At 56.5% G+C, this 19,493-nt stretch overlaps 7 protein-coding genes across 7 annotated transcripts; 3 read left to right on the top strand and 4 right to left on the bottom strand.

Annotated features, from left to right (window-relative positions):
- Positions 1–2,747: 2,747 nt before the first annotated feature.
- GLOTRDRAFT_54070 (uncharacterized protein) lies at positions 2,748–4,130 on the bottom strand. The gene is made up of 8 exons (XM_007862245.1): positions 3,941–4,130; positions 3,816–3,887; positions 3,627–3,761; positions 3,448–3,520; positions 3,347–3,397; positions 3,131–3,277; positions 3,010–3,042; positions 2,748–2,950 (listed from the first exon to the last, which is right to left on the bottom strand). Exons 1-8 carry the CDS (start codon positions 4,085–4,087, stop codon positions 2,877–2,879), a joined length of 732 nt encoding a protein of 243 aa, XP_007860436.1. The 5' UTR covers positions 4,088–4,130; the 3' UTR covers positions 2,748–2,876.
- A 183-nt stretch (positions 4,131–4,313) lies between these two features.
- GLOTRDRAFT_119126 (uncharacterized protein) lies at positions 4,314–5,964 on the top strand. Its single transcript, XM_007863249.1, has 5 exons — positions 4,314–4,459; positions 4,514–5,021; positions 5,073–5,188; positions 5,241–5,449; positions 5,523–5,964. The coding sequence occupies exons 1-5, from the start codon at positions 4,330–4,332 to the stop codon at positions 5,787–5,789; spliced, it is 1,230 nt and encodes a 409-aa protein (XP_007861440.1). The 5' UTR covers positions 4,314–4,329; the 3' UTR covers positions 5,790–5,964.
- A 325-nt stretch (positions 5,965–6,289) lies between these two features.
- On the bottom strand, positions 6,290–6,972 carry GLOTRDRAFT_113634 (small EDRK-rich factor 2). The gene is made up of 4 exons (XM_007863248.1): positions 6,923–6,972; positions 6,732–6,837; positions 6,646–6,676; positions 6,290–6,588 (listed from the first exon to the last, which is right to left on the bottom strand). The coding sequence occupies exons 1-4, from the start codon at positions 6,927–6,929 to the stop codon at positions 6,532–6,534; spliced, it is 201 nt and encodes a 66-aa protein (XP_007861439.1). The 5' UTR covers positions 6,930–6,972; the 3' UTR covers positions 6,290–6,531.
- A 3,102-nt stretch (positions 6,973–10,074) lies between these two features.
- Positions 10,075–14,549, top strand: GLOTRDRAFT_135744 (uncharacterized protein). The gene is made up of 8 exons (XM_007863247.1): positions 10,075–10,379; positions 10,450–10,586; positions 10,766–10,832; positions 10,889–10,971; positions 11,024–11,126; positions 11,187–11,359; positions 11,413–11,569; positions 11,627–14,549. Exons 1-8 carry the CDS (start codon positions 10,097–10,099, stop codon positions 14,326–14,328), a joined length of 3,705 nt encoding a protein of 1,234 aa, XP_007861438.1. The 5' UTR covers positions 10,075–10,096; the 3' UTR covers positions 14,329–14,549.
- Positions 14,550–14,593: 44 nt separating this feature from the next.
- Positions 14,594–16,332, top strand: GLOTRDRAFT_119123 (uncharacterized protein). The gene is made up of 6 exons (XM_007863246.1): positions 14,594–15,377; positions 15,432–15,627; positions 15,680–15,829; positions 15,898–15,999; positions 16,056–16,073; positions 16,126–16,332. Exons 1-6 carry the CDS (start codon positions 14,731–14,733, stop codon positions 16,126–16,128), a joined length of 1,116 nt encoding a protein of 371 aa, XP_007861437.1. The 5' UTR covers positions 14,594–14,730; the 3' UTR covers positions 16,129–16,332.
- Positions 16,333–16,350: 18 nt separating this feature from the next.
- On the bottom strand, positions 16,351–17,563 carry GLOTRDRAFT_113631 (UBC-like protein). Its single transcript, XM_007863245.1, has 10 exons — positions 17,442–17,563; positions 17,303–17,379; positions 17,141–17,245; positions 17,062–17,082; positions 16,905–16,997; positions 16,836–16,846; positions 16,717–16,768; positions 16,647–16,665; positions 16,576–16,582; positions 16,351–16,520 (listed from the first exon to the last, which is right to left on the bottom strand). The coding sequence occupies exons 1-10, from the start codon at positions 17,509–17,511 to the stop codon at positions 16,514–16,516; spliced, it is 462 nt and encodes a 153-aa protein (XP_007861436.1). The 5' UTR covers positions 17,512–17,563; the 3' UTR covers positions 16,351–16,513.
- Positions 17,564–17,772: 209 nt separating this feature from the next.
- On the bottom strand, positions 17,773–19,148 carry GLOTRDRAFT_113630 (porphobilinogen deaminase). Its single transcript, XM_007863244.1, has 3 exons — positions 18,645–19,148; positions 18,577–18,586; positions 17,773–18,529 (listed from the first exon to the last, which is right to left on the bottom strand). Exons 1-3 carry the CDS (start codon positions 19,126–19,128, stop codon positions 17,944–17,946), a joined length of 1,080 nt encoding a protein of 359 aa, XP_007861435.1. The 5' UTR covers positions 19,129–19,148; the 3' UTR covers positions 17,773–17,943.
- Between the last annotated feature and the right edge of the window lie 345 nt (positions 19,149–19,493).

Raw genomic sequence — 19,493 nt, 5'->3', positions numbered from 1 at the left:
CCTCGCTCTCGCCCTGCTACTTAAAGCGTCCCCGCACTTTAACTGGATGACTTCCCGTAAGCATTTAGAACGCGTTTTTAGCAGTTCTAAATCTCTAAACGCATCAAGCCGAGATGCCGTCTTGTCACGCTCTCGCTTAGACCAAGTTTTGATGAGGCTCGTCGAGCAAAAACCGTCTCTAAACTTTAAATCTAGCAGGGGGGGTCGACCCCCCTTTCCAAATCTCCAGACGACTCTAAACGCTCGCTTAGCCTCGGTTGAGGTCCGCGTATCAAACCTGCCATCAGCACCTGCTAAATTGAGCGATCCGCTCGCCATAAATGGAAAGCGACCTCATGGTCGTGACTTGCAGTCGTCGAGCGTTGGTCTGGCATTACGGATGGGAGGAACAGTTCTATTTTTCCATTGCACCGTGGCAGCGAGTGTGACCAGGTACGCTGATGGCGTTTAGAACTGCGAAATCTAGGATTTTGGCTTACGGGAAGTCATCCACTAAGGGCCTGGGTAAAGCCCAGCAGAATCTATTTTGCGGCTGCGTTCCACTGGGTGCAATTCCCATATTGAGCCACCGAGAAAGTGTGAAAGAAACCGGTCAAAGGTCAAATTTTGTTCATAGTGTTGCCTTGCAAAACATATGAAAGTTCAATGAATAGTGCTGAACAAAGAACATATCCTGTGTCACAATCAGATTTTTGCACACTCAAAAGTAGTATTATTCTAATTCGATTCACTGATTGTGCAATGGACAATTATGAAAAAAGTTTGACCTTTGACCCGTTAATTTCACAGTTTTCTGCATGCTCAATATGGGTGATGTACCCAGTGTTCTGTGGGACAACGAGCTCTATTTTGGTTCCGCTTCTCTTCTGTCTCGCTTCGAGCTCGTCAGTCACTCCATACGCTCCGACCCGAACTTACAAATGCAATCACCAACATACCCTCCAGCCGGCCCGCACTTCACTATAGCGAAAAGCAGGGCTAGATCTGTTCCAGCCATTTGCAGATGGATGGGCCCACTTTTGAGAATCATTTACAGTCGGACCACGTCGGACTGACAATTTCAAGTCCCCGAGAGACAGAAATCAGACCATCTGGACTTCTCTACCTTCTTCCGACGTCCCTGGCACCCACTCCGACCCACTCCGACTATACGTAGTTTTCTAAATTGATGGTCTATCGATCTGCAAGCGGCTGTCATATCCATTTCGGACACAACTCGTCAATACCTCGGCTGTTAAACTTTCGTACCCACTCGAGTATGAGCTCCTTCATACGGTCGGCCAGCCATCTTCGTTCATATAAATTACAGAACAAGCTAGCCGCCATGAGCTCATAGGCACGCTTGTGAGTTGGGTTGGGCCCATCACCCGGCCGGTTCATACAAGCTCGCCGCGGAGCTGCCGACCCTGGAGAAACGGACGGCGTTCTGAAATGGGACGGCGTGGATCACAATCTGATAAGGAGATTCGCAGGGAGGGGCAGGATGCTCGAAGTCAAAATGCACTCGGACCGCAGTTTCCTTACCTGCGTTAGTGATGTAAGTTTCGGTGCAAGTATCATGAGAATGATACCACCGAATGTGATAAACGCACCATCCCTCCCTCGTGCCTTACAGGCTCCGCAGCGCCTAGCACCCCATAGACCACCAGAGCTAAAGCTGAGGGTGCATAGCAATAACTCAATTAAACGCTAGCGGAGTTGGCGAAGCTCCAGTTCCGAGCTGGAGAGGGTCCTCATCTGTGCTCATGCGAGGACGGCGGAGGGATCGCGATACGCCTGCAAAGCGGTGTGTTGACCCACTATCGCCTGCCTCCCGCGAGGACCGTATGAGATCCTCGAGATGTATGTATTGAGCAACGGCCAAATACAGGAACTGCACGGCTGGCGGACGTCAGTCCCGGCGTAAGCTCTCAATACACTCGGCGTAGAGAAAGGTCGCACTAGTCGCGGTAATAGGCGAGCCACTGTGGTGGAAACCCGCGGACGTAGTGCGTGACTAGTGCCTCCACAGCGAACAGAAAAGGTCAGGAGCGGGGCTCTTTTACCTTCGTATCCGCTAATCCGGGGAGCCTATGGTATTTCGCGACCAAGCCACTGGCGTCAGGGCCACTGCGCATGTGGTATATCGGATTCTATGGGCAGGCGGTTAGTCCGGGGACCCTCAAAAGCAACCGAGTGCACTCACCATTGGGATCACATCGGCTCGGTATATCTTCCGAAGATCGCTGAGAACTGGATACCAAGGGCACGGAGGGAATGCTGCGAGGGTCACGGCAAGACTTATACCCCGGGCCCGTTCAATTTAGGATGAATGCAGTCGAAGTCCGCTAGTTTATCTGATAGGACGACTTACATGATGGTCCATCATCTTCTCCTGTTTACTCTCATACACTCACTTACACTTCCGGCACATCCGGCTACGGGCGGCCGTATGTTGAGCAGAGATGCCGCATGAACATAACGGAGAAATCGAAAGCCTCCCTGGAAACGGACTCCTGCGAACAACTACGAAACAAGGTTAATGAATAAGATCAAGGCAAACATGCGTTGCTCAACGTGCATGAGTACAACGCGGGCGTAAGCTCCTAAAGGCCGCTGGCCTTTATCAGGTAACTGAGGAACGGCACAAGCTAGTCGACACTCGCTCTCTCCCGGTGAAAGAATCCGCAGCCATGGAGCGCTGAAGGGACGATAGAAGTTCGCCCTTCTCCAGTGCTGCCACGCTTGACTGTCACGGGATACATGGGAATCGATGAACGGGACCGTGCATGAAGTTTCATGGCGTCAATGTCTCAAGGGTCGGGTATAAGGCGGGCGCCGGATCTGCATGTGCTTTAGAGGTATGCGAATCGGAAGCTACCCCCGCGGAACTCGCATTAAGCTTCAGTATCTGTAATAGGCCTCTTCTCCAGGATACCGTCAACGATCCCGAAGTCAAGTGCTTCCTGAGCTGTGAGCGATATCTGCGATTCAGACGTATGTCATACAATTAATAGCGGTAATACGCACCGGTCATAAAATAGTCGCGCTCCAGAGCTTTCTCTGAGTGGGTCATATACAGCGTTTGTATGGCGAGCGGTTAATATACCAGGACTGCCGGCGAGGCACCAAGTGTAACAAAGTAACTCACCGAACCGCTGTAACCCTTCAGCATCGCTCTCTCCTTCTTTAGCACAGTGCCTCTGATATATCCGTGTCAGCACTTCCCTCACACGGAGAATCTCCTTGGCGTGTATAGCGATGTCGGAAGCTTGACCCGAAGCCCCTCCGGAAGGTTCTGATTAGATAACGAGAGGTCATGGGTCACTATCTTGAGCCAGGTGTTTGTCGAGCTATGAATACTCACGGTGAATCATGATGCTGGCGTGGGGGAGGCAATGTCTTCGGCCACGCTCTCCTGGATACAAAAGAAGGTTAAGATTACCACACGGTTAGTGCAGAACTCACCAGCTGCCAATAATAGGGATCCCATGGAACACGCCTGTCCCACGCAGTAGGTGTGGATGGGTGATGATACATACTGTTCGGGCATTCAGTGCTATTCCGGGGATGGAGGATGCCTTCTAACCTGCATCTAAGCAATTGGTTATGGCTAAAGCACATCAGGTATGACGCTCGGACCTTACTGTATCGTAAATAGCCATGCCGGCTGTGACACTCCCTCCGGGTGAGTTTATGTATAGGTGGATAGGCTTTGAAGAGTCCTCCGCTTCAAGGAAGAGCAATTGAGCCACCGTAAGTGCAGAGTCAGTATCGCGTATCTGTGAAACTATGGTATGAAAGGAGATTCCAGCGCAATGGGTAGTCTGACGTACTGGTCCATATAACATGATTACGCGTTCGCGCAGTAGACGGGAGAAGATGTCATACGACCGCTCACCCCTGCCCTAGCATGTTTATACTTCAGTAATAACAAGAACACAACAAATAAGGAACACACGGTCTGTTCGATCACAATTGGCACCAGGTTAGCTGAAGGTGAGGACCAGTTTGTGCCTGAAGCCAATGGATGAAATCTCCTTGTGCATGTCCGAGTTGACGACCTCGCTGCTGATATAACAGGCCTGATCATCTGTAACGAAAACATCTTTTGTGGAAATCCGGTATCGTAGCTGGCCTTGCAGCGGCTGAAGTGGCGGGACGCAAGCAAGCGTCGGTGACGCGCGCCTAACTGCCAGTCCCGAACGGGTAAATCGATCACGTGATGGACGCGTCCCACATCGCCGCTGCGGCTGCTCCTGCGCAACGTTTTCTTGCTCCGCCCTACGTGGACGACCTTTCCGAGTGCTTGCCTCGTTGACTTGCACCGTATAAACTGCTTTAAATAAAATGGCGGGCATACTACGCTCGCAGCGCTCGACTGAGGCGCCGATGGACTTCCAGTTCACGTCTAGGCCCAGCAGTAACACGAAACCTGTATGGGCGAGTTCGTCTGACGAAGGTGGTTCTCCGCGGAAACGTACGTGCCGACTGGCTTCATGCCACGTACTCTCTGAGAGCTGACCAAAATCAGGCCCCCACACTGACTCGAACCCGCTTTCTCCTGTATTCCCCAGCACGCCGCAGCGACCAACTTTCGGCGGCAACACCAACATCCCATTCATCTTTCAGACCCCTCCACCGCAAAGCGAACCCCCTCACCCATGGACACCCCCGCCAGGCTTCTCTCCTATAAAGGCGTTCCCGCCTTCTGAACAGCAAGATGTGAAAGACGTCGACATGGCGGAGCTGACTCCGCCTCGATCGGACGACAAGAATGGGGCGGGCGGAGGTGCGAGAGCAATAGCCACGGGCGCGATGAGGCGCGTGTTTAGGGCGAGACAGAAGAAGCGAGAAAGGAGTAGGCTGGCCGTTTCACGCAGAGCAGCGGAAAGCGAAGAAGAGGCCAGCGGCAGCGGCAGTGAAGAGGAGGGTGCTGTCAGAGCGAGGTCGCCCTTCCCGCAGAATATGTCCAACCACTACACACTGAATATGTCGGCCCCTGCGCCCCCCAAGTCAGATACGCCTTATATCTTGATTGGGTGAGTGTGATATCCATGTACTATGCGGTCACCTGACGTGACGTGCTTCAGATACACCCAATTCATCTTCAACACCTCTCTTGTCCTCATATTCCTATACCTATTGGTTCAATTTATTCTAACCGTTCAACGAGATGTTGAAGAACGTATATCTGAATACTCTCGAGGTGAGGCTCCTTGTGACGCATGCCTCTCCAATGCCTGAAGGGTTGTTCCAAGAAATCGTGCAGGAAATTACGGCATGCGCGCTCCAATACCGGAACAACTTATGCGAGACCAATCCCATCCCGGCCATGACCCACCAATGCGCCACCTGGGAGACATGTATGAACCGGGACCCGAGTAAAGTCGGGCGGGCAAGAGTCGGCGCTGAGCTGATCGCAGAAGTTATCAACGGCTTCGTCGAGCCAATCAGCTGGAAGACACTCGTAAGCCTTCCTCCACCCTAACGTCGCGTAAGAAATGATTCTGACTCCCGCGAACTTACGTGACGCACCTTAGATATTCACCGTCACCTCGATTTCGTTCTTCACGATATTCGCGAACACGGTGTTCAACTTTTACCTCAGGCAGTACGCCCCGGTCCCTCCTACACCGAGTGTACCGCCTTTGCAACACCAGCCGTCCTTCCCCATCATGCCTGCCTCGCCTTACCCACAACAGCGGTATTATTCTCCAGCCCCTGGTTGGGGCGCGGATGATGATGAGCCCGGGACTCCAAGCCGCAGAAGAAGGATTGAGGGTGGCCCAGGAGCTAAAGGCAAATGACAGCACGTCCACGTCTACGCTTTTTATACTGTATATGCAACTGTGAGGACCATGTCTTATCTTTTATTATGACACAGCTCGCTCTCCCCGGTCCGTCCACGGTCTTGTGTAATCCGGATGATGTATCGCAGGCAACATGATTGTGGCAAATCCAGATCGCAAGATTGGCTTCGCCTGATTCAAAGTCCTGCGCAACGCGGGATTATATATGTATGTCCATGGCATACGCTCCGAGTCATCAGCACCATCAATGCTGGCAATGATTGATTGCGGTGTCTAGCAGAACAGCCGGTTATGCCGCATCTAACGATCTCAGGCCCATGAGCACCGGGCGCTGGGTTTGGCGGCGACAGGTATCGCTTTAGACCATGCCGGAGCCTGTGCTGTATCAGACAGTGGTCATTGACAGATGTCTGACGACAGGATGCCGAGAGTAAGATGATGCTCTGCGACGAATCAAGATGCGACATTCTTACCACTCTCGGACGCATACCAGACTGGCTGTTTATGCATACGTGTATGCGCAAGTGCGAGTGCGAGTGCGAGCCAAAGACAAAGATTAGATAGCCGGAAACACATTACAAACACAGCAAAGCGCATCTAAGAGTCCATATCAACCGCGATTCCCGAAATTCCCGGACCCGCCGCCCGACGTGCATGATGGTTCAAACACGTCCGGACCCAGCGAGTGATCCATATAGATCCTGCAACCCGAGTGGCACGGAGTGCAGGCGCGCCAAGGTCATTTGCCGCCGCCGCCACCACCAGCACCGCCATTCTGCTTCAGTTCCAATGCTTTCTGGACGGGGAGTATCGATCAGTGCCGGTCGGTCAACGAGCGCTGACGCGTGCGCACCTGCTGTTTCTGCCTCAGGATCTCCGCATCCCTTTCATGTCCCAGTGAGATCGCGTCAGTGTGCACAGAGACGTACGAGGCCGTACCGCTCCTTGCGTTTCTCGACGCTCAAGCCATCCTTCGGCTTGCCCTTATTCTTCTCCGCGAGCTTCTTCGCCGCCTTCTGGCGATCGCGCTCCCGCTGGTCACCGCCTAGTCATCGTGATGTTCAGAGCGAAGCGCGACCTATGGGTGAATCGACACAGCGCGGCGGAGGCAGAGGGGTAGGAGGGCTCACGAGTCATGGCAGCTTTATGCAAGCTTCGAAGGTAGATACGTATCGGGACGGGTGGTAGATGGGCACGGGAGTTCCCGGCCAGCATGGTTTGAAGTAATCGAGGGTGCGGTGTGCTCTCACGCTTAGACGGAGATTCTCACGACTACCAGTCGTGTAAGCGTAGGACCCTGCACGGCCCTGCATATAGGGTCTGATTGTTTACTTGCTTGAAACCACTTCCTCGGCCTGGTTTGACAGCGACGTCGTGACGTCTTGGGTTTTCGAGACCCGTCTGTCCCGGTGAACGCGCAGCCGGATTCTGCTCGCACGTTGCCAAATACCAAGAAGCTTAAAGTTGGGTCGTTCCGCACCCACGACAGCGAACTCCCGAATTCGGATTGAATGGAATTCGAAGATGATAACAAGGCAGGAGGAGATTCCCATATGTATGTGTATCTCTTCTCGACTCCCTCTGAGCCTATTCGCACCCGTGCGGAGCCAGAAGGCGCGGTGGGACACACTACGGGGAATAGTAGGCATTAGAACGGCGTGGGGTCCCGGCGGTAATCACGGGCGTCGACGCATCAGGCATAAGGAAAGGAATTCTGAGGAACAAGGAATGAAGCAAACAAAGCGCTGACACACCGTATCCAGGTTCTTGCGAGTCTGACAGACAGACGGAGAGAGGTACCCGTCCAACTTACATACTACATGATCGCAGCCCCCGCTACCGTCACCGCTGTCGCCCGACGTGTTCTGGCAGCGATAGGACACGATGTCGTATATGGACTGAGCCCCGTTCGCTGGCGTCGACTTTCCTAAACTACAAGGACGTGTGCGAGTGATGATCAGTGTCAGTGGCCCCCACCCTCTCGGTCCGTCTCCCAGGCTCCGCAACGCCTCTTCCGAATCCGAACCGGGAAACTCTCAGTTCCCGAGTGCCCGTGTATCCAACTTTGATCTAATCACGAAGCAGTGGTGAACGCCAGTGGGGAAACGAACCCGAACCACCCACCCATCATCATGCACACGCACTGATTGAGTTTCCATTGGCCGGATACGGCATACATAGAGCTATCGTAAGTTGGCGAAGGGTCGACGTTCATGTGGGAGGTCGCCACTAGGTCGCCGCGTCTCTGATTCGGAATTCTGCCGAGGTTATGGCAGCAGGACTATTTAGTGGGTCCAGACGCCACTGAGGGGGGGAAATGCGCCCGGCCGTGGTACATACATGCACTGTAGCGCTGCGAGCATCGGATGCCTTGCGCGCTGCTGTGACGAGGTGCCCGCTCATGTACGTGCCGCACCCGTCGTTACATGTGTAGGGGGGCGGTGACCTCCATGTCTCCGATGTGCTGAGCGAATGCTCGGACGCGTTCGCGGCTGTACATCAGGGCGCGACAGACATGAGATCCATCTCGCTCGCTGCGCTGCACTCGTCCAATTTGAGCCGGCGAGCAGATCGGCGAGAAATTACGAGGGCGATGATGCCCATTTATCTGGCCAGCGGCGCCTGTCCCCCGGAGTTTCCTGCGAGAAAACTTGGGCGCTGAGTGCGCTGTCATGTCAATGCATGCGCTGTCAAAGTTACGTTGTGGGGACGAACTGGAGCAGGGAAGCTGCTGGAAGGACGTTGCGAGGAGCAGATGATAAGTGGGAGGCTAGGATAAACGACGATCCGCGAGCCGATGGGCAGCTGGACGTGCGGATGGGTTATCGGATATGATGATGCCGCCAAGTGTGTTTCGCCCGTCATGGGGCTGGGATCGAGATGGGCATAATTATCTCGTATGGCGATCTAGGCACCGTATATAGCAAGCTGTTGGACGCTATGCCCGTACAAACGCTGTATTATACGCCAGATCAAATGCAACGGACGACTTGTCTGTGCCGGGCAGAAAGGGGCACCCCACACGGCGCAGTGGCTGTCGAAAGGCAGATCCGGTCCATCCACCGCCTTTCTGATCGCGGGTGTCGGCAGTCGGACATCCCTCCGGCTCTCGTCACACTCCGCGGGGCCCATAACGTGTCAGAGAAGCGCGCACCCGCATACCCTGGGCTTCTCGGCTGGATTTACACCACGACCGACCGCCCTTCCTGGCGGCCAACAGCAGCGCAAAGTCAACCCCGTCAAGCCATGATATGTTTTGCTTCAGACGGCCGCATCCACGACCAGCAGCCTCGCGGGCTCGGGTCGGTTACGTGTGGGCCGGTCAGCACAGCATGCATCAGTTAGGGGCGATCTGAGCACGTCGGCTTCGTGTGCCTGATGCCAAAACGACATGACTTCAGCGGCAGCGTCATGAAATAAGAAATTCGCCCTGACCTGTCACTGTCACGGCTGTCAGCCGATAGCTGACGATCATGGCAGAAGCGCCCGGTCTAGATCGTGCGATGCACCGACACGTGTCGCCCATACCGGGCAGGCGCGAGAAGCTCTTCGATCGGAGTGTCGGACTTAAATTAGACTTCGGTTGGCGTTTCAATTGGCAAATGGAAGCTAGCAACAAGCAAGAAGCCGCAGCTGACTAAGCCGGTCCGGCCTTCTCCGCAAAAGGAAACAGAAATTTACCTCGCTTACACGTTACATACACAACATCCCGATGATGATCCACCGTGCTTCATAGCTTCCGTCGCGGCCCTGACCTTGTTTAACGATACTCCCGGGAAGAACATGTGCTGCTCGCCGCCGGGACGCGAGGGGGGGCGCCTGCCCGACATGCAGAAACATGCGATGTGTTGCCATGCCAGGCTACCGCCAGCCCTTGGGCGGATCCGCACGGCCAGACAGCAGCTGAGCGGGAAGCCCGAAGAGCAAACATGTCTGGTGTCGAATAGGCTGTTTGACTGCCGCTAACCGAAAGCGGACGGGCGAGATTGCAAGATCTTGATGGAAGAACTCGCCGATGGCAATCGGATCCGAAGATACGGAAAAGGAGAAAGAAGGGACATGGAGGCACGCGGGTCTTGGGAGGTGCTTCTCTGCAACGAGATTCATTTGGCAGATCGTTCTCTGATCATTATTAGACCCTGATCAGGCCGCAGCCTTATATATCCCCGCCGTCGCTTTCCTTGATGTCCTTTCTTCGCCCCTCTCGTCCCACCACCGCACACGTGTCGCTGTCCCTCCCCCGTGCCCCCTCCTCGCTGTCCCCTCCGTCGTGCTCGCTGCAGCCGACGTCGCCCCCCACAGCGATGTCCCATCGACAGACCCCGCGCCAGGCCGACCGCGACATGCTCGTCGACCACCCGCACCCGCCCCACGCCCATGCCATGTCGGTGCCCCCCCAGCCGCACCATGTCAACGGAAATATTCCGCCCACTCCTGCCCCGATACCCAACGGCTCCGGGCACCCGCACGCGCAGCACCAGATCGTCTCGCCGACGCACACCTCCCCCAACCTCCCTAATCGATCGGCAGTGCCTCTGTCCATACAGAAGTTGACTCAGGCAAATGAACAAACGTGGCTTTTGATAGGTGCGTCGGGTTTCGCGTGATTGACCAAGTGATGGGCCGCCTCGCTGACAACAATACGGCACACGTTCAGGCAGTGTCGCTGAGCAGATGGGCGATCTCGAACATGCCTTGTCGGCGTATGAGAACGCGCTGCGGCACAACCCGATGTCTCTCACTGGGCTCACCCAGGTCGCCGGGATCGCTCGGATCAAGGAGAATTACCCAAAGGTGAGATTTAAATACGTATTAGACGCTTCCGGACGTGCTTTCTCCGGCGTGGGGCAGAGTGACGTTTAGCCTGTCCGGCTCCTGGGGTTATCGCGTGGGAACTTCCTCTTTTGGATGGTCCGGATCTGAGATTAGGCGTCATCTGCGGATACTGATATTAAACGTCTTGCTTGTTTCAGGCAGTCGAGTACTTCCAACGTGTTCTCGCCATACAACAGGACAGCGGCGAGGTATGGAGCGCACTCGGTAAGCACGTGTTTGCCCGTTGTCTGTCCTTGTTTGCTCACATGCCCACTCCGCAGGCCACTGCTATCTGATGCAGGACGATCTGCAAAAGGCCTATGCCGCGTACCAGCAGGCCCTGTATCTGCTCCCGAACCCCAAAGTGCGCAGCTTCCCATCTTCTGCCGTACACAGCTCATACCCACGCTGCACAGGAGGACCCGAAGCTCTGGTACGGCATCGGTATCCTGTACGATCGATATGGTTCCCTGGACCACGCCGAGGACGCATTCGCGTCCGTCCTGAGAATGGACAAGAGTGAGTGTTTCTCACCCATTCCATGACGTGGGTAGCGGCTCACCGTCTCCGTTTGAATAGACTTTGATAAATCGAACGAGATCCTGTTCCGCCTGGGAATCATCTATAAACAGCAGGGCAAATACAACGAGTCTCTCAGGTGCTTCGAGGACATCCTACGTAATCCTCCGAGTCCTCTGGCCCATGCCGACATCTGGTTCCAGATTGGCCATGTCTACGAGCAACAGAAAGATGTAAGTCTTATGGCATCGCGTTTCCATCCTTGTCCTCATGTTGCGGTGTGTAGCATTTGCATGCGAAGGACGCGTACGAGCACGTCGTCGCCGAGAATCCGGGTCACGCCAAGGTCCTCCAGCAGCTAGGCTGGCTATACCACCAGGATGGCTCTTCGTTCCAGAACCAGGACCTCGCCATCCAGTACCTCACGAAGAGTCTCGAAGCCGGTACGATCTCCCCCTTGGAATGTTTCACGGCCGTGTCGCTGAACGAAAATGCAACAGACCCCTCCGACGCTCAGAGCTGGTACCTCCTCGGGCGCGCGTACATGGCCGGCCAGAAGTACAACAAGGCGTACGAAGCTTATCAGCAGGCTGTCTACAGGGATGGCCGCAACCCGACGTTCTGGTGCTCGATTGGCGTGCTCTATTTCCAGATTAATCAGTTCCACGACGCCCTGGACGCGTACTCCCGTGCCATTCGCATCAACCCGTACATCTCGGAGGTCTGGTTTGACTTGGGCAGTTTATATGAGAGCTGCAACAATCAGATTTCGGATGCCATCGACGCCTATGCCCGAGCGGCGGAACTGGACCCGACAAACCCCGTCATCTCTCAGCGCTTGCAGTTGCTCAAGCAGGCGCAGGCGACCGGGAGTGCGTTGCCCGCTGCCCCCGGTCCTCAGGATGTCCACCCGACTGCATACGCGAGTGCCGTTGTCCCGCCACCTGGGCCGCCGATGTCGCTGCAGATGACCCACCATCCGCGCCCGCTCTTCAGGACGGAGTCGAGAGGTCCGCCGCCCACTGACGGTAGCCTCGCTTTGCCGCCCCCTCCTCAGGTGGCTGCCCCCAGAACGTCGTCTCCTGGTCCGTTCAGAGGTGGACCGCCACCTCCCGTTGTGGTTGATGAGAGCCGTCAGATTTCTACGCACACCCCACTGGCTCGGATGGAGGTCGATCGTCCACCGCTGCATGGTCGACATTCGTCGGCCTATCCTCCTGGTCCTGAGACTCCTTCGCGCGGTCCCGCGGGTCATCAGAGTATCCTACTTCACCATCCTGTTCCTCAGCAGCAATTCCCGCCGGAAGAGATTCGTGGCGCTGGTGGGCAGCCTCATCTACATGATCCTTATGCAGGTCGTCCGCCTCTCCGTGTACCGTCTACTTCGACCTCCCCGCCTCCTCATGGTGGTCGTCCTCGATCACCTCCTGGTCCACCTGGGTACCCAGGGTATGGTGGGCCTTCAGCTCGTGGACGTATGGGTCCCGGGCAAGCGTCATCGCAACGGTCGCCTCGTGCTTACGCGTATGAGGCCGTTCCGCCCATGGATAGAGAGCAAGCTTGGGAACGTCGACCCGCTGTGCCTAGCGAGCACCGAGACTGGGAGCGTGAGCGCAGGGCCAGACACTCTGCCGAGTACCCCGTCCACCCTTCGCAAGGACAGATGTACCCTCCGCCTCGCGCGCTCTCCCCCATGTCTCATCGGTCGCATACTCCTCGCGATCGGAGCCCTGATGCGGGTGTCCGGCCCACGCTGCATTCTGGGGGGTCTCGTTACTGGGAGACCAAGCCGAGCGGTCCTGGTACTGCTCCTGGCTCCATCCATCTCCGACACTCGTCGCCTCCGCCCCAGCCGCCAATGGAGATGAGCGGTAGGCGATATGATCCGCGGTATGATGCCAGGGAAGCCCCGGTCGCGAGGGATTTCGAGCGCGAGCAAATGCTAGCCATGGACCATCGCCACGAGAGTCGCAGCTACGCTGGGTCGCCGGAGAGTATGAGGGGCGTTCGGAGCTCGTTGCCGCCTCCTCCCCCGCCTCACATGATCAACCCTCATCACGGCTCGGAGAGCCCGATCTCGTCTGTGCAGATGGCTCAGTCAGAGCCGAGGGATCGTCGTAGGCGGAATACGAGGGACAAGGACAGCGATTCCAACGCTGGTACTGACGCTCCGGCGCCCAAGAAGGAGAGGAAGCGGAGAGCAGGGAGACGGGCGAAGGACGAGTCTCAATCCCGTACGGAGACGCCGAAGCCGTTCCCTCCTGGTCCCTCGGGCGAGCGGCCGACCATGGGTCACCAAGTGCCGTCCTTCAAGGTGAATACGTACACGCCGCTGCCAAAGCCCGCGAACGGTACGCCGGAGCCTGCGAGCTATAACGGGTCTGGGTCTGGGTCTGCGAATAGGTCGGTGCAGCCGTCGCCGAGTAGTGCGAGCGCTCATCCTCCCAACAGAGTTGTGGACGAAGACTATGATGAGGGCGTTGCTGACGCTCTTATGGGATTGGCGTCGTACCGTGGCGGCGATGCTCGTGCCCCGTCCGCGAACGGGTCGTCTTCTCACTCGCCTCATGTGTCAGCTTTGGGTCGTCCGCCTGCGTCACCTCGTGTTCCTCTGTCGCATCGCGGGTCAATATCGAGTCATGGACATGGTTCGCCGCCCATGCCGACGAATAGCATGAAGAGGCCGCTGAGCCCTGGCCCTGAGGAGATGGGCGAAATGAAGCGGTCGCGGATGGAAGGCCTCAAGCGTCGCGCTTCATCTCCCTCCGCGGGCAGACGCACGCCCGGTCCGTCGACAAGGCCCTCGCCTATACCCTTCCGTCAGCAGCCTTCGTCGCACTCGCCGGAGTCGCGTCAGCAAATGGAGGGCGCACACGCGTTTCCGCCTAGTCCACCGTTGCCTGCTGTGCTCCCCCCTCATCCTCGTCCGATCGGTGCTGGATTGTCTAGCCATGCGTCGCGTCCATCGCAGCATATGACTCTTCCTCCTATCGCTACATTGTCTCCTACGTCTACTGGTTCTCCGCCAGGCGACGATCCCATGCGCAGAGATCCCAGTAGGTCTGCTGGATCAACACCACCGCTCCCTCCTCCGCGCAGCAAGATCTCGGACGTCATCCATCATCCTGCTGGGTCGCCGCCTGGGCCAAGGGCGACGCCATTGCCGATGCAGCATGCACCGAAAGCAGAGCCTGTCTCATAAGTTTCTTGTTCTTGTTCATTTGTTACGACACGTTATGACATTGCATGTGGTATGGCTGGTGTATCTATTGGCTGTATTATCATAGTATGTAGTTGGTTTCTCGTCACTCCTGTAATTATGCACATAGGAAAGTATAATAATGTGTCGCTGGCTTGTTCAGAGTTGCTGAGGTGTGATGGATGTTGAGGCGAAATGGCGGAATGGGACGAATGCTGACGTTCAAGAGTCGGCCTAATCAGGCGAGAGCCACAGCCACAGTTGTCTCGACTCTCATGCACTTGTACAGTGCACTTTCAGTACTTTGTGATACTCTCTGCTCCTCTTACAACGCCTCAGTCGGTGTCACTCGTTTAGCTGTATATTCTTCTCCGGCGTCGGGTGCATTCATTCCTCGGACCCGCCATGTCGTCCGCATCCAATCCGATCGACATCACGGATTCTCATGAAGAGAACCTACCCGCTGCGTCTCGAGACTCAACACACGCACTTCCGGACACGCCGCCCTCCACCTCCTCGGGGTATGACGGCTCCCGAGAGACGCCCCAGCGGCGCAGTCGGGAGATGCCAGAAATTGTCATAGGAAGGGGAAGCGAAGACGCTGCAGGCCGGTCGGGAGGGGAGACCGATGATGCGAAGGAGGAGAAGGACGAGGCGCCTGTGATGAGCAAGCTCGGACTGCACGTTGCACCCCCGACCATTCTGCCCCCCAGCCCGCCGCTCACGCGCGTCGGCACGAACGAGAGCGAGAAGCCCGAGCAGGAGCAGGAGCGCAATGCGGGGCATCACTTGGAGGAGTCGGAGGCCACGCACTGGGATAGGAACGGCAATAGCGGGGACGGCCTAGTCAATATCAAGGACGTGCTGGCCGAGGGGGGCGAGGAGGACGAGGCGACGCGCGTGGGGACGTGGACGTCGAAGCGGCAGCGCAGGATCAGCGAGCACCCGCTGCAGCTGGACCTGAAGCCGCCGAGCCCGGTGCCGTGGGAGGTGTTCGACCCGCCGACGACGGCGACGGCGAGCGTGAAGCACAGCCGGGCGCAGAACCGGACGTACGTGCGCTTTGATCTTCGTGGGTCGCGTCGACTGACTTGAATTGCTCACAGGGACGGCGAGCGGACGCTCATCCCCAAGTCATCGTATTACTTCGGCCCTCCGCCGCCCACATCTGCGTATGGGACCGACCCCATAGGCCAGATAGGCGTCCACTTCCCGAGGGAAGTGTTACGCATCGAGCGCGACTACTCCGGGGGCGAGCTGATCCAGTTTTCCCTCACGTACCCACTCGAGCTGGAAGGCCGGGTAAGTAGATTGGATGGCGTAATGCGCTTTACTGATTTTATTCCGTGGCCAGATAACGCCGACGCAGTTCCTGGAGACCATGAACGCGATCAACGAGCTGCTCATCTCAGCGTACAGCCTGCGGCACGCGTTCGTCGACAACGCACTGGCTGTCTTCAGCCTGCAGTTGTCCAGGCTGTTTTTCAAGTCGCACTACGAAAAGGTATCGTAATTCATGCTTCCCACTCGTGCCTGTGCAGTGATCCTGACTTGCACGTTCGTGGTAAATAGGAAATGGAGCGGCTACAGCGTACGATCAACCATTTCAATGAAGAGCTGTATAACCCCGTCGGGCTGAACATCCTCTGGCCGAGGAAGGTCGCTTTCCTCTTCGTGCGTGCAACTGTTCCCTTGCTACACGTCTCCCGATTCTGATTTCTACCTGGCAGCTTGAGATCGAGTACTATGTAAGTTTACCTTCCTGGCTGCCGTGTCTGCGCGGGCTGACGTTTGACCCAGTGATACCCCCACCATGCCTTGGTTATTAGGGCTTTTTGGGACGGTCGTTATTTATTGTGGATTACCCACTATCTTATATTATCATGTAGTATCTAATCTCGCCTCTTGCGTTGCAACAGACCCGAGCCACGCGGTCTGGTTGTTTCATGACCAGGAATGTGAAGTTGCCTCTACCGAGATCCAAGGGTACCTTGTAAAAGAAGCTCAAACGTCTCTCAAACCCCGGCGGACGTCAAGGCTGAACCAAGCGAGCGGCTACACTGCAGGTGCGATAAATATGCCATGACCAAACAACAATAGGAGTACAAATGAGATGTGCGGCTGAATACATGCGGTGATGCCCCAAGAGAAACGTCCATACCCTGTTCATCGTAATTTCAGCTAGGGATTATACCCTGGTGAAGGACATATAAGATCAGCAGCTCAGGTGTAGTAAGTTGGGTTACTTACGTATCATCTGCACCACCGCGGGGATGAATACAGGTCAGTATCTAGGGTAATCGTGAACACGGAATACATACCATGGTAGTGGAACCGCGTCTGCGACATCTTTCAGTCACATTGGAGCTACGAAGAATAACCACTACGAACCTTCTTGGGATTGTCCGGTGCATGCATGACGTAGCGGTCGTTGTCGGGCGGTCTGGGGTGAACCAAGTGGCCTTTAGCACGGCTGGATATAGCCGCATGAAGAGCAGATGGAGACATACCGTTCCTTCTTCTACAAGCAGGACACGCCGTCACTCAGCGCCCCGGACGAGAAGGAAGGGGGAACGCACCTTGCATGATGCGAGCATGCTCTGCAGCGTGACGCACACACCGATCACACTCAGCACGGGGGACCATTCGTTACCCAGGATGGAGGCGCATATCTATGTCAGCGAGAACGGTCAGCGCTGGCGCAATCTGGACCTTGGGCTGGGAATGCAGACGTACATGACCGTTTGAATACACGTGCTGTGCATGCGCAGCGGTAAGGAAGGTGAGGTCGTGCAAGAGGAGGCAGGGGGCATACCGGGTGCACGGGCGCCTTGTACTTCTCGTTGATGATGAACTGCACTGCGGGCGCGGAGATGGGGTACTGCGGCTCGAAGCGGAACTTGAGCGCAAACACCTCTCCCTGACCATGCATGAATACACATCGTAATCGGAGCGCAAGCGGAAGGGGCTAGCTCACCTGGTACTGGCTCTCGCCCATGACCTCGAGCGAGAGATGCCATTCCTCGAAGTTATCCGCGTTCAGCAGCTGAATACCTGTGCGTATACCAAACCGTGAGCAGCGGCAATTGAGCTATATGAGAGACACCTGTGCTCACCGACGGGGCATCCCTGGGTGTGTATCTCCTTCAGCTCCTTCTGCAGCCTCCTTGACGCGATGCCCGCCATGCAGACGAAAGACAAAAGGAAAGAACGATGGAGGGCGAGCACAAAAGCGCGCGCCACACCTCCCTGGTCGCTGCCTTCTCGGATCGCTATCCGAGTAAGTACTCGCTGCCAAACACACGCAAATACCCGTGAGGGAATATAAAGGAAAGAAGATTGCTCGCGCTTTTCTTTTCTCCAATGTCTTTACCGCCCCCGCTCTAGAGTCACTTGTTATCCCGATACATCACAGCTGGGACGTGCAAGCGCTCGCGGGGTCGCAGAGAAGAATCTCGCTCGTCGCTGTCGAGGTGCATTATTGAGGAGCACTTTCGAATATGGAACGGCGAGGGACATATCATTCAGCTGTCGGGATATGGGCTGAGGGGGAACGAGGACGTGCAGGCATGTCTATGTTTTGTTTTACAACAGTGGTAGATACAGCAATACAATACTTCACGACGATGCCGTGCCCTCCATCGTTGCCTCTATCTTTGCGGCCTCGCTGGCAGACTTGAGCTCCCCCGAGCGCTTTTGCCTGTCCCTCGTAACGTCTTCCAGAATCGCCTTGGCCCCCGTCTCGAGCAACGTCTTCGCCAGCTGCTGCCCAACCCGCTCTGCATCGTCGGGCGACGCCACCTCCTCCGTAAGCGTATGCTCGACATGCGTCTGCCCATCCAAGCTCGTGACACACCCCGTTATCTTGAGCACGCCCTTGCCCTCGCCCCGCGTCTGCAGCTGCGAGTCGACGCCGACGGGGACGCTGCACCCGCCCTCGAGCATGCGCAGGCACGCGCGCTCGGCGAGGCACTTGTACTGCGTTTGCCAGTGTGTGAGCGTGCCGGCGAGCTCGCGTGCGCGGTCGTCGCCGCCGCGGATCTCGATCGTCAGCGCGCCCTGCCCGACGGCGTAGAAGAGCGTCGGCGGACCGATGTCGCTCGTGATGCGCTCGCCCATGCCGACGCGCACCATCCCGGCCTTGGCGAGCACGAGCGCAGTGTAGGGCCCGTCGGGCGCGTCGAGCTTGGCTACGCGGGTGTTTCTGGGGAGGGTTAATGTGAAGAAATTCAAGCGGAAACGCAGACGTACAGATTCCCCCGCTGGACGCAGAGAGCATAGTGTGGGTCAATGTCGAGAGTCTCGTGTCAATACGCTCACCACATCCATAAACACAAGCTTCGGGAACCGTCTCCTCAGTTGCGCAACCCGCCTCACACTGCTCGTGCCCACGACACTCCCATCCGGCAGCTCCTCCAGCGTCTTGTACGGCAAGGCCTTCTTCACCACCAAACTGTCCACGGGATTCTCGCGCTCGAGGATGGCCGCGAGCTCGTACCCGGGCGGCAGCACGGTCGGCACGTCCTTGCAGCAGTGCACGAGCATGTCGACGGCGCCCTCGCGCAGCGCGACCTCGAGCTCCTTCGTCCAGAGCGCCTTGCCGCCGAGGAGGTAGAGCGCCTGCGCGGTCTTGTCGCCCTCCGTGGTCATGAAGGACGTCTCGAAATCCAGCTCGGGGAACGCGGCCTGTAGAGCGTCGCGCACGCTGTCGGTCTGGATCTGCGCGAGCTTCGAGGCGCGCGAGGCGAGGATAAATTTGCGGCGGGAGGCGTCGGGGACGTTGGGGGCGTCGAGGGCGGCCATTGCGGACGTTGCGGACTTCGTTAAGCAGCGTCTGCGAGCTCTGCAAGGAGCGTTATATGCGCGATGGCTCGAAAGCGGCCGTATCTCTCACGCCAGGTGATCGACCGGGAGATCTTATCCGGCGATTGCCGGAGGCTCGGTGGCGTCGATGAGCTAGCTTCGGTTCCGAGCTCAAATGAGCCCAGCTTGCAGCTCTGACAAGCGTCGGACGGTTTGTTCACAGCAAAACATGCTTGCATTAATCCAACACCACACAACAAATTATGAAAACCACGTTCCCTACAAGACGAACTACGGGTTGCTCAAAATCGACAACGATCCTGCGTAAAATTACAAGCTTACACGACGATATCCAAGAACCCGAA

The sequence above is a fragment of the Gloeophyllum trabeum genome (assembly GCF_000344685.1).
Source record: "Gloeophyllum trabeum ATCC 11539 unplaced genomic scaffold GLOTRscaffold_00001, whole genome shotgun sequence".
Classification (NCBI taxonomy): domain Eukaryota; kingdom Fungi; phylum Basidiomycota; class Agaricomycetes; order Gloeophyllales; family Gloeophyllaceae; genus Gloeophyllum; species Gloeophyllum trabeum.
Note: the sequence above shows the minus strand (reverse complement) of the source record. Positions and strands in the feature narration are given on the sequence as shown.